At 49.5% G+C, this 13,782-nt stretch overlaps 1 protein-coding gene across 1 annotated transcript; it reads right to left on the bottom strand.

Annotated features, from left to right (window-relative positions):
- Window positions 1-789: 789 nt before the first annotated feature.
- Window positions 790-4,097, bottom strand: LOC120842742. Its single transcript, XM_040213917.3, has 2 exons — window positions 4,042-4,097; window positions 790-1,358 (listed from the first exon to the last, which is right to left on the bottom strand). Exon 2 carries the CDS (start codon window positions 1,353-1,355, stop codon window positions 882-884), a length of 474 nt encoding a protein of 157 aa, XP_040069851.1. The 5' UTR covers window positions 1,356-1,358; window positions 4,042-4,097; the 3' UTR covers window positions 790-881.
- Window positions 4,098-13,782: the final 9,685 nt, after the last annotated feature.

The following is a 13,782-nucleotide window of genomic DNA, read 5'->3' as shown; positions in this document are numbered from 1 at the left end:
CTTCAGAGAGAGGGCTTCCCGTGAGCGTGAGTGAACGGTTTTTTTATTCCAGACGCATCCACGCTAGAAACTTCGTTTGATGTTAGTCGCCATATTGTATTGCTCATGAAACCATTCTGAAATTGATCTGAAGCCATATTTTTTAGATTATCGAAGCAGGAACCAACTGTGCCTTATTAACGAGTAGAGAGGAACTACAAGTGGGGTCTTCAGAGAGAGGGCTTCCCGTGAGCGTGAGTGAACGGTTTTTCAATCCAGACGCATCCACGCTAGAAACTTCGTTTGATGCAGGGGGGGGGGGGGGGGTGTAGTATTTCTGATCAAGCGGCGGCCAGGGGCCCGTCGTTGAAGCTCAAAGAAGGAATGACAACCGCCGGCTGCTGGTCATGGTCTCTGAGTCTCGAGCACCCCGAGCGCGGGTGCCCGGCCCTGTTTATTTCACGCGCGGCATCGGCTTCTTTTTCAGTGTCGGCATTATGGACTATATACAAATACTACATATTCTCTCCCTCCCTTGACAGAAAAAAAAAACAGAAAAAAAAGAGGAAAATGCCACATAGCATGTTATCTCCTTCCCTTCACAAAAGAAAAAAAAACAAGAAAGGGAAAAAATACCACTACTTCTTGAAAAAAAAAAAAGATTGCTCTTCACACTGCACCAAAAGTTTCAAGAAAAGAAAAAAAAATTAGTCCACAGATTCAAATGTCCATGATTTCATGAGATGTGGATGATGGGCTCATGTCCAAGATATTCATGACATAGTCTTTAAATCGTTCTGGTAAACGTATATGACGTCTTGGGCGTCCTTCTACTTGAAATGTCAATGGTAGAGGTGTTGAAACAGGCGTGGCGAAGCCCGATTCAGTAGGCGTGCTTGCAGTCAGGTGTGGTGGCGATGAGCATGATGGTGCACCAAAAACAGCATCCGCGGTGGACGCGGCAATTGTATTAGGCGTAGCTGAACCTTCGGGCTCAGGACCAGCACCCGAAACACAATCAGGCGCAGAATCAATTGGGGACTCATGCACTGGAGACGTAACGCCTGCATCGGAGTCCACAGAGGAGGGCCGTGCTGATCTGCCGCTTGAACTGGAGTCTGGCAAAGAGCTGCAGTACCCAAGTCCAAGCAGTGAAGAACTTGGACCATTAGATGAAACAGGAGTCGGGTTTGCAGGCCCAAGAAGGTGGCGAACAGCTCCGTCAATGCATGGCGGAGAAGCACGTGGCGGGGATGAGCCACGACCATGAACATCTGGCGCCATGAAGCCGAACCCAGTGGCACCAGGAACCTGAGCACGTGGAACCGCTGAACCAGGAACCTCAGGAACCCCACGAGGAGGGCAGCCAGGAACATTTACTGCAAGGGGTGAGGGAGATTGGGGGAAAATATTGTCCTCTAGAACCCAAGAATACTTCTTCGAAGGCTGCAGCGTTGTTCGAGTGAGCCTTTCAGCGTTCCACGTTGTTCCATCGTCGAGTTTGTATGTAGACGGACCAATCCTTTCACGGATCTCCTGCGGAGTTGAATATTTATGTCGCATTTTGCCTTTTCGTTTTGACTTGAAAATCTTTACAAAATCTCCAGGTGCAAAAGATTGAACCTTCACGGCTCTGCGTGAGTCAGAGTACTGCTTCATTTTTTTCTGATATACCTGGACCCTATTCGGTAACCCCTGTCGAACTTCAACCTGTGGGATTGAAGGCTCATTGGTATTCGTTCCTTGAAGGTGCAAACGTGTACGATGATTGCGACCATGTAAGAGAAAAGCTGGGGTTTCTCCCGTGGCAGCATGGCGTGTGCTTCTATATACACCAAGATACTCAATGATTGTGTCGTATATAGAACGCTGTTGTACAAGGGCCAACTGAATAGTAGATTTCAGAACTTTGTTAAATCTTTCCACTTGACCATTCGCTTGCGGGTGGTATAACGCAGATTTGGTGTGTTTTATTCCATTTGTCTCGAGGAACTGTGAAAATTCCCTTGAAGTAAATTGAGGTCCGTTATCGCTGGTAATCTCCTGGGGTAGTCCCTCACGAGAAAAAATCGACTTCAGGAAACTGATGACCGAACCAGTCGTGACACTGGAGACAGCTGCCACTTCCGGCCATTTGCTGTGGTAATCCACTACAGTGATGAAAAATCGTTCCTTGGCAGGTGCCTGCTCGAATGGGCCGACGATATCTATGCCAAGCTTGGTCCAAGGATGTAATGGAAACTCTACCGGCTGCAGAGGCGCGGGAGATGACTTAGCTGGCTTGTCGGTCGCTTGGCAGACTGTGCAATGCTGTACGTAGTCCTTAATTTGCATGGAGATGTGAGGCCACCAGTAAAGTTCTTTAATAAGGCTTGTGGTCCTCGAAATTCCTTGATGCGTTTCGTGACCAACCTCAATCACTTGATTCCGAAGGCTAGATGGAACTACGATTTTCTCTCCTTGAAAGAGAAGTCCATCGATCACGGAAAGCTGCTCGCGAACGGAAAAGTATGACTTCAGCTCTGAAGACAGCTTGTTATGCTCTGGCCATGATGAAGAAATAAACGTCATAACTTGAGGGAGCACGGGATCTCTAGCAGTTGCTTCTTGGAAATCCTTCTGGTTAAGGCAAGCACAGATGATAGAAACGACCTCTTCTTTAAAAACTATGCCGTTCTCTGTATCTGATACTGGAAGGCGAGACAAAGCGTCTGCGACGAGATTGTTGCTGCCTTTCTGAAATTCCATGATAAAATTATAATTAAAAAGTCTGGCAACCCAACGGCTGATACGATGAGGCCGGACGCCAGTTCCTTGAGTTGTCATCAGGGTGACAAGTGCTTGATGGTCAGTACGGATGGTGAACTGCCGACCCCACAAATAAACATGCCATTTTTCACAAGCCCACAGTATTGCCAGAGCTTCCTTTTCGCCAGTAGAATACTTTCGTTCAGCCTCCGTGAGAGAACGGGACGCGAACGCAACGGTTTTCAGCTGTCGTCCGTGTTGTTGTTGGAGAACAGCCCCTAAACCGTAATTAGAGGCGTCGGTTGAGACTATGACAGGAATGGTAGGGTCGAACATAGAGAGTATTGGTGCCTGCTGAATGCAGGACTTGATATTTTTGAAACTAACAGCTACATCAGGGGACCAGACATAAGATACACCCTTGCGTAGAAGACGACGAAGGGGTTCAACGACCGTGGCACAATGTGGAAGAAACTTACTATAATACTCTACAAGACCCAAAAAGGCCTTCAATTGTGAAGGTTCTGTTGGCTCTGGAAAGTTGAGGACTGCGTCTATCTTCGACGGAAGGGGTGCTATGCCTTCTGCAGACAAACGATGACCCAAAAAAGAAAGTTCATGAACATTAAAAACAGCTTTTCGATTTAATTTCATTCCTGCCTGAGCGATTCTTTTGAGTACGTCTCGCAGGTTATCATCGTGCTCCTGTTGGGTTGACCCATATACAATGACATCATCTAGATAGAACTGGACGCCTGGACAGCCTTTGAGAATTTTGGACATTACTTGTTGGAAAGCCGCAGGGGCGGAAGCTAATCCAAAACAAACACGTTTAAAACGGAAAAGCCCCTCATGGGTCACGAAAGCGGTGAGGTCGCGACTATTAGGGTCGAGGCGGACCTGATGGTAGGCGGATGCTAAATCCAATTTTGAAAAATGTGATGCTCCTCGAAGCGAGTTTAACAACTCGTCGATATGTGGGAGTGGAAAAGAGTCAACGACGATAGCTCGATTCGGCGCTCTCAAATCAACACACATCCGGATTCCGCCGTCTTTCTTTTTTACTACGACGATAGGTGAAACCCACTCCGAGGCATTAACGCGCTCGATGACGCCTTGTCGCTCAAGTTTCAGAATCTCTGCTGTGACCGCATCACGCAGAGTAAGCGGTAAACGACGGAGCTTTGACTGTACGGGTGGAACATGGTGCCGTACAGTAACGGTATGAGTGTGATTTTTAACCAGTCCCAGCTCAGAACTGAAAAGATCTTCAAATTCTTCGAAACCAGGTGGCAGTTTGGAGAAATCACTCACCGAAGAAGACTTTGATTTCTGTTCTGAAGTATCAGAAGAAGGAGCACTTGAAGATGATGGGAAATGGTCGCTACCGGAACCAGAAGGACTTGAAGTCTTGTAAAATGATGGTGTGAGTGGACTACTTGGAGCATCAGATGAGCTCGGAGCTTGTGATGTTGAACCCGCGGTGCGCGGTGACTGCGGGATGTCAGCCGATTTCACATGTCCGTGGTCGGCCGATCGGGAGTCAGCTGCATTAATATAAAAACATTTCAGCTGTACCCCTGACAAAATAAGCTTGAGATCACGGACGGCGTCTGTGCCGAGCAGAGAACGTCCCTTGCTCACAACGTAGAAGAGGATGGTCGCGAAGCGATTGTTGAAAGCGACATTTGCATGAAAACAGCCTAAGACTGGGATGGATCCCTGAAGGTAATGCACCAAAGTGCGCGGTGGTTTCATTAATTGAATTCGACAATTCCTGGTAATTCTTTGGAAGGTGGGTTCAGAGATGATAGAAACTTCCGATCCAGTGTCAATTAACAAAGACATCGGGATGCCGTTTACCTGTACATCGGCAATGAAGTTTTGTCGTCGTCGGCTGGCTGGCTGCGGCGACTCATCGTAAGACCCAACAGTGTACACGCTGGGTCGTAGGTCGTCGTCGTCGTCGTCTGGGAACGTCACGATGCCATGGATGGGAGTGCTGGCATGACCAGCTCCGGAACGCTGGTACCGGCGCCCGAAGGATTGGCCACGTCCAGTCGGCAAGGCTAGTTGACGTCGATCGCTGCCGACGGGTGGAGGCGGGTAACTCCGGCAGACGTTAGCGAAATGCCCGGACTTGCCACACGAGAAACACGTTGCCCGCGAAGCAGGGCACATCTCTCGGGGATGGGGCCGACGGCCACAAAATTGACATGGCACTTCGTCACGCGGAAAAGTGTGTGCTCCCGGAGGTGCATCACGCGCCGAACGACGGTCCGAGGTACGGGTCAGTACCCGAGATTGGTGAAAAGGTGAGTAGGAAACGCCTACAGCATGCCGAACCCCGCCATCTTGACTAGGGTTAACGACGAACTGCTGTGGAGAGCGGCCATTTTGACAGGGCGGAGTGACAACCCGATCAACGGAGGAGGACAACTGTGATGTGCCAGAACGCGAACCGGCTCCTAATCGATGGTACATATCGCAGTCTCGAGATGTCTGCTCGAACTGTTGTGCAAGGGAGACAGCACGTTCGAGGCTCGGTGCGGCAGCCCCCACAGACTCTCGGATCAACCGATCCTGTACCTCCGATGATCTAAGTCCCGTCAAAAACATCTCCGCGATTCGATCGTCAAGAGAGTCACCATAGTCGCAAAACGATCCGAGGTGCCGGAGCGCTCCAAGGAAATCCAGTACGCTTTCGCCGGGCGCCTGGACACGACTGTGAAACTTTTTCCGCTCAAGGACCACGTTCGTACCAGCAGCGAAATAACCGTCAAGAGCCGTTAATAAAACGTCAAACTCTGTGACGTTCTCGTTCACGGCGGGTCCTGCCATGTTAAATGTAGCTACTATTCGCTGGCCCTCCTGGCCAAGCAAGCTTATAAGTAAGGCACGTTTGCGCTTAGCCGAATACTGATCCGCTTCAATAACATCGAGGTAATTCATAAAACTCGATTTCCATGTCTTCCAAGGCTGTATGGGGGTGCCTGGCGTTGGCAAAAATGGCGGGGGAGCTGGGAATGGAACAGCCGCCATGTTGGGACAGGCTCGAAGGTTGAGCACGAAGTAAACTTAGCGATAAATGGATTAGCGTACTTGCCAGTGTCGGCCACCACCCATCCGCGGCGCGGAGTTCGTTAACAAAATCCCATCCTCGTCGCCAAAATGTAGTATTTCTGATCAAGCGGCGGCCAGGGGCCCGTCGTTGAAGCTCAAAGAAGGAATGACAACCGCCGGCTGCTGGTCATGGTCTCTGAGTCTCGAGCACCCCGAGCGCGGGTGCCCGGCCCTGTTTATTTCACGCGCGGCATCGGCTTCTTTTTCAGTGTCGGCATTATGGACTATATACAAATACTACAGGGGGAAGGAGGGAAAGGGAACGCGGCGCAAAGCGGAGGCTGCCATATTAAAACCGCTTACGTTGCCAGCATAGGTTTCGCAGTGGAGAAGTTGCTGCCATATACGGCGGACGAAGTTTTACTTTCTTTTTCGTTTTGGAAAAAATGTATTGTTGTGTTATATAAGTCCTCCTGCATACAAACAACGAAGTTTAATTATATTTGTCTTGTTTACTCGGCTTGAAACCTTAAAAACAGGTTTTGGCAACTTATTGCTTCCATCATTTTGGAGTACGCAAGGCAGTTATCTCGCTGTTCTGGTTTCGGTTACGAAAGCAAGGCAAAACGCTCGTAGTTCCCGCCCTCAGTACACTTGGACACCTTCCACACTTTGACACCGGATAACTAGATTGTGGCGACGCACAATCACCAGCATTTTGGCGCTATAAAGCCTCGTCGTCGTCTGCTTCAGGGAAGCACGGCCGCCCGCTACACAGTCACGCGGGACAGAGGAACGTCCGTCGACCGACGCCGCCGAGGCAATAAAACCTCCGTTCCTTTTCTATGTTGGGATTCGCTCGTCACCACGACGCAGCATCCCACAAGATGAACAAGGATTTAGATTTGCTTCAGAGGTCACTTTCGCCGCTTCCTCACCGTCGAGCAGCCGGATCAGCTGACAGCAAGCCGCAGATGAAAGGCTTCAGCATCAACAGCCTAGAGCCACTACAACAGCCCAAGTGCACTCACGATGCGGGCGACGCGGGCTTCTGTCAACTCAGGGGCAGACCCAAGGGGGAGGCGGGAGGCGACGGGGGCGGCCGCCTACCCTCCAAACAGTTGACCCCCCCCCCCCCCCCCCCCGCCCCCTTCTTGGAGGGCGATTTGACATGGGTGGATTCCCCGAAATAAAACCAACTCCCGTCCTGCCAGGTGGTAGGAAGCTCGGTACTCAAGGACGAGGGTTCGAAATAGGGTAGGCCGCACCCTAGCAGGCGCACACACTTGGAGAACCACTCCGTCGCTTAGACTGAAGTCCGCGGCGGCGGTTTCAAAGCACGGCAGAAGTTAGAACCAAAAGTCGGCGCAGCGGCGCACATCTAGGGGCCGTCGGCGCAGTGTGGTTCTGCGGCGGGTAAAACAAAAGGCGCAACCGGAGTCCTTTTTATCTTGCTTTAGAGTTTAGATTTTCCCTGCCCCCTCGCCTTCCCCCCCCCCCCCCCCAAAGGAAAAACAAAAAACAAAAAAAAACTGAGTTCTGGATTTGCCCCTGGGTCAACCGGCAGCCCAGCACAAACCGCGTGAACGTTCCAGCTCTTCGTCATGACACGCTGTTGCAGAAAGCAGGGTAAAATACAACTACACGTACCACCGAATCAAATGCACTGTTAATGTAAATATTGGCTTGTTATTGCGCCTTTGTAGATCATCTTATTCGTTTTGCTGGAGAGACGCAACCGACGGGCATAACAAAATCGTTTGCGTATTCCGCATACCTCGCAAAAGCACTTACCCAGTAACCTTGCGAAAAGCGCGAAACACGGAGTCCGCACCGCCCTGACTTACCAGTCTTTTATTTGCTTTAGAGCAGTTTGTACCTGCTAGTAGGTATGTCTAGTGAAACTGCAACTTGAAACTAGGAGCAATGCCAGAGAGAAAAGTGACGAAGTTGAGAAAGCATGCTCGCTCTCTCCAATTTCTGAACTCTCAAGTGATTGTACCATAATAAATTCGCCAACACCTTTTTCCAAAATAAAGAAAAAACGCTATGTTCACTACGTAAAAAATGGTCTCAGTTCATGCATCCGTAGGCAGATAGGAAACGTTGCCCTAATTTATTCACACCGCATGACGAGCGCAACAAATTCACACGAGATTTACAAGAAAATATCAGTGGTGACTTATGTTTCTCTGAAATTCTATATGACCGGTCGTTTGCAGGACCGAATCATCTACTCGGGCGGTGTGCGTAGCTGTGCAAACGCCAACAACACGAAGCATAACAACGGCAGGTCTAGGTCAAGAATCCGTAGTCCATAGTTCAATTAAAACGACGTAATTTTGTTGAAAACGCCCGCAGCTTTTTACTCACGGTATGCGTCGAGAATCTTCCACATTTTGAAACGGAACGAAGGAAGATTTACTTTTAAAAGCGCTCGCTGCGTCCTCCCGGACCAGTTGCACCGGATCAGCTGATGACGACGACGGAACTGAACCCGTTGAATTTTAACGCCACAATAACCAATTTGCGCTTCGTGTTAGTATGGGATTCTACCTCCAAGCACCGCACGACACACCACGAACGTTTCAACTCTTTGTCGCATCGCCGTGTTGCACCAAACCTATCTCTATGCATCAAACAGAACAAGATCGCCGAAGTCAACGGAGCGCTGTCGTGAACCTTGGCTTGTGGTTGCGTACTCGTGGACTCTGTGACTCCCCTCGCTTTCTAAGCATGCACGACGATTACGAATGATACTTTCCGTCTTCCGGGACCATCACAGCGGCACTTCTCCGGTCACGTCTTCGCTACATGTGCTGGCAAACCGCGTCAAACGTGGTCAAACCGAAGCGCTGAAGCAATACCGGCGCCATGTTGAAACTTGAACGTGCGTTGTTGCTAGATTTTCTCCGACCAAACAAAAACAACGAAAGCAAACAGGTGTAGGACGCCGATCTCACTACCCCTCCGCTTCGACTACGGTAGTGGTTATGGCGTACGCCAAAATCAATACCGTAGTCATTTCGGCGTACGCCATAGTCAATACCGTAGTCTTTTTCGCCTACCCCAAACACACTACCCTTACGCCAAATTCAATACCTTGAATAACGTCGGCTGAGCAGGGGTTGAGCCAGTTGAGCTCCGCATTTCGCTAAAACTGGCGGAAGTAACTTTCTGCAGCATAACCAGGCATAACACCCTGATTGTTTGTTGTCGTTTGTATGAGCGGCGGAACGCGCGCGGCAGGCGTTAATTAATTGTGATTAGCGTCGATACGGCTGACGGCGCGCAGAGCTGAAGGGCACAAGCAAGGAAGCTTGGAGTGATTCTGTGTCGATGTGATTTGACATCGCTTCGTTCTGGTTCTTCGATCATGGTGCAAATGCAAGTGCCCGACTCTCGAGCGATTCGAAGGCAAGAGTGGTAGCCTGCCCGCTGGTCTTTCAATCGCATGCACTGTCGTCATTTTGGGCACAGCGGAAGAAAATAAGACGTTCACTATTTTAAATAGCGTGCGATCGGCCTGTCTAGATTCTGGCGACACCGTTTCAGGCTGTAGATGAGAAAAGTTAGCCACTACAGTACGACTGCTAGCCTGGGGTCTGTGCCTCACAACAGATCGAAACGGGTAGGGGTGGGGATCCCTGGCAGCGGGACCTTTCGCCGTACGAGCTGCGGTGCGCTAACACACTCGACTTCCGATACCCCCTTGGGTCACAGCGCTTGCTGAAAGAAGTTTGGATCGTTTTACGCAGATTTTGCAGTGCGTACGAGACGCGCAACAGCTACGTACTACGTCCTAGATGCCCAAACTGAGGCTCGCTACTTGTGCGCGGCTGTCGTGATCTGCAGCTGGGAACAGTATGCTCGCCATGAAAACGTTGCAGTGAGAAGTACGGAAAAGTAATACTATAAAAGTATAGTATCTAAAACTGGCTTACATTGTCACTGAACATATGGAAATAAAACTGATTAGGAATGCCGATCAGATGAGTGGGAATGTTATATAATGTGCTCAAGTTATGTGTGGCGTCACGTCAGCACAGGAATTCAAACTGGTTGCCCCCACCCCCGCTCCTAAATTCTTCCAATGCAGCTGGCAGCTTTTTTTTAAATATATATATATATATATATATATCTATTGTAACTTTAAAGGCCCCAACAGGAGCATTACACAAGGAGTGTGTGTGTGTGTGGGGGGGGGGGGGGGGGAGTACATGAAAAATACAAAAGATCAACATATGAACAGACAGGTGGCTGATACCTACAGGGCTGGTGAGTAATATAAACAGTGAGAACAAGTGTGTGTGAAATAAAACTGGTACATAAATACACTTGCTAAAAGAGTAATCGAAGCATTGCGGAACAAGACGGGGTTACCTATTGCCGGGCAAAACCAGGGTAATCACCGACTCACACCAAGCATACCGGAGCTTCCAGTCGGGCTCGGTGCCCTGAAAAGCGCTGCAGGTGCTCAAAAACAAAAGACCCCCAAAGGAGCCCATAGAATTTAAATGGGTACCTGCCCACTCCGTGGTAGAGGGCAACAAACTTGCTCACCAGCAGGCCTGCGCGCTGACTTACCGGTCCACAGCCATGGAAGAGGTGCAGGACCAACCCATGGTGACCTAAAAGGAAATACTAGTCGCACTCTACTGCAAGACCCTAGATGCCGCGTTGCTGACACATGAGGAAGTTCTTCACCCAGGGATGAGCAGGCACAAAGAACCCTCGGTGAACCTGGATCTGAAAAAAGATGCAGCACTGCGTTTTTTGAAGGCTAGACCTGTTCCGTTTGCAATGTGTACCGCAGTGGAGGCAGAACTCCGGATGCTCCAAAGCTAAGGCATAATCGAGCCAACACAACACTGAACGCTGTTGAAAAACTGGCGGTAAATCTGATGCGGGCTGTAACAAATTTTGTGGTGAGCGTGCTTGGAGGCACTATTTTTTCAACAGTGGACCTCACTAATAATAATAATAATAATAATTTTTATTTGCACGAGAAAGTTTGCCCACTCAGCGGCGTGCGAGGCTAGACAGAAAGGTTAATACCCTTACGCATGTGCGCCTGCTAGCCCGCCGCTGAGTAGGTATAAACATAAACAAACTGTAGTCGTAAGTACAAGATAACACGTATGGAAACAATGAATAATCAGAGGGGAAGATAAGAAAACTCGCTGTGCCCCAACCCACCCCCACGCAGACCACGGCAGAGGCCCCAGCCACAAGGCATTCCACTAGCTGTGTGTGACAGTGGAGACAGCAGATATGCTCACCATAAACACCATCAAAGGACGACACAGAGTGAAAAGGATGCTCTTGAAAATTTCGGCTGCCGCGGATATTTTTCAGCTCTGCAAGGAGACAGTCCTAGCAGGAAAACCCATCATGGAATTCTACCTGGGTAATGTTGTTGTGACGATCTGGATCGGTCATCAAGATAAATGGGCACCGTGCTCAGGAAAGACATGTCAACGTCATCAACTACCATGCCAAAACTACTTCTTTTATTTCGATCATGAGCGCTCGCACGAGCCGCCTCAGAGCGATGTCTCTTGCAGCTCGTCACGTGCCAAGGGTTTTAAGTGTCGACCTGATATCACGCTGCCATGCAACAAACATTAAACAAATACTGCATTGAGCAATATGCACATGATTAAATAATGATATACATACGACGTGATAAATGAGAAAAAAAACTTATAAAGTTTACAAAATTCAGTTCCCAGGTAGAGGCTGCACAAATTTGACGACCGGCTTCAGTTTCTCCACATGCACTACATTGCGGCCAGTACCGTCCACGAGTTCAAGCTCGTAGTTCACGGGAGAGAGCCGGCTCACGATTTGGCGAGGGCCAGTAAATCATAGTGTTACCTTGACTCTGATGAGTGGGCTCTCCTACAACTCGAGCTAGTCCTTAAAAAGAACATACATGTGCCACTGTCAAAGTCGCTTTCTTGCTTTTCTTGAGCAAGCTTGATTTGTCTGGAGGTCACCTTCCGAGCTGCGTACCGCTATCAAATGTGACACCAACGTTGGTGCTGAGGGTTGACAACTTTCCAAGGTTCTGAGACAAAAGTCCCCTGGCAAAAAAAGGCTTAATCAACGGAAAATGTGGTCAGTGTTCGCATTGCTGAGCTTAATTGTCTTGATGCCCACTGCAGCACCAGAGGTGATGTAACAAACTACTAATGACACCTTCCAGGCGGTAGGGGCATCAGGTTTTCACTTTTCTCCGTCAACAATGCAACAGACTCAAAGTGCCGTTGCCATTCCAGAAATTCTTGGGTCAGCTCTTGCCGGCATCACGTGACAAAGTGGCCGCGTCTCTTACAAATGAGACGGAGCGGACGAACTTCAGGGTACTGGGACGAAGAACATTGAAAGTCCCGCAAAGTTTTTGACACATGCTGAAGCGACACATGCTGCTTCTTTTGCTTCCCTGTTGCAGAAGTGTGCTGGTGACGATTGCTGTCGTCAGCGTTCCGATGAGGCGGTGGCCGGCCCTGCTTCAAGAGCAGGAAGGAGTGCGCTTTCTTTGTCCCTGCGCAGCTTGCACTCGCTCTGCAGCAAGAGCCAAAACCGGTGTCTTTGGTTGGCTGAAGACAACCTGGTCAAAGCAAAGGAAAGAGTCCAGCAACTCATTCAACGAAGCGAAGCGCCTGTCGAAGCATGCTTTCGTGCTTTGTGGAAGAGTGTGGCCAGGATAACCTTGCATTTCTCCGCCTTCGTCTCTGGGTAGCTGCACTCATTGATGAGCTCCAGTAAATAGAAGGCGGAGTTGGTGCAGGACTCTCCCGAGTGCTGACTTGTGCTGAACATCTTTTGTTTTGCCTCAGCTTCGTTGTCCTACATTGTTAGCTTGGCCGTCTTGAGGTGGTACATAATCTACATGGAGTCCTTAGATGGTAGCTTGGATACAATCAATGGAATGGCCTCACCTGGTGCAACTTTAAACGTCTGGAACCTGAAATTTATCTGGTGAAACCAGGCGATGATGTCCGTGCGCAGCCGAGAAACCGAGCTCACAGTCACGTTGGTCAGCGACTGCAGTGTCTGCGGCTGACTCAGCTTGAACAGAAACCCTCTTCCTAGGTGCTTTGGACCTTATTTTCTTTGCGGACTCTTGGAACAGTGTTTGTCAGAGTTTATGCTGCACGAAAACTCCGAGGACGAGGTTTTCGGCATCCTTGCCTCGAGCTGATCAAGACGATCCATGATGCTGACAGGTGCCAGCAGGCAAATTCAGTGTTGCCTGTAGCTGTGCGTTGAAGAATCTGAACGCAGACATTTTGAGCAGACTGCCTTTCCTGCGGGCAAGGATGAGCCCAACCCTCCCACAGTTCTGCTCATGTTGCAAGCGTTGACAAGGGCGCTATAGTCTGTGCAGGTCAAGAATAGCATGAGAGTGGAGAAGAGGAAACCACCTATACTTGTCATGATAGGTGGTTTGCTTCTCTCCAGTGTTCGCTCCGCCAATGTCGAGAGAGAGGGACAGAGACTTCTGCTATTCTTGACCTGCAGGAGACTCTAATTATGTTCCAGAAGCTGGCAGAAAAGACCACATAGAATTTCACCCTTTCGCACGTGTCTGAAGCAGTTCAGAGTAGAAATGTCGGAGGCCCCGGAGAGGATATTTTTGACCTATTCAAGGGTTTTGTTACGCTGCTGCTGCCGCTATTCATTCTGAGAACTGCAGTCCCCTGCACGCGCGATAACCCCGCTGTGGGCCTGTGCGTGCAGTACACGGAACGACACCACCTGTCTTGTGCACAGCCGTCTGTCCCCTGTGAGCAGTTATGACGTCACCAAGCATGTGCACAATAGCTGGTGAGATCAGTGTGTTGGTGACATGATGTTGTTTAATGCAGGGATCGTGTGTTGTGATACCAATGGATCCACGGACTGGGTCGCTGACTCTGGTGCACTCCGTATACCTCAGAATCATCGCCATGAAAGCCTGTGCCAGAAGCTATATATCTAATG

This window comes from Ixodes scapularis, unplaced genomic scaffold (genome assembly GCF_016920785.2).
Source record: "Ixodes scapularis isolate PalLabHiFi unplaced genomic scaffold, ASM1692078v2 PGA_scaffold5__190_contigs__length_132052651, whole genome shotgun sequence".
Taxonomy (NCBI): Eukaryota; Metazoa; Arthropoda; class Arachnida; order Ixodida; family Ixodidae; genus Ixodes; species Ixodes scapularis.
The sequence above is the reverse complement of the archived record's forward strand: the minus strand, read 5'-3'. Positions and strand labels throughout refer to the sequence as shown.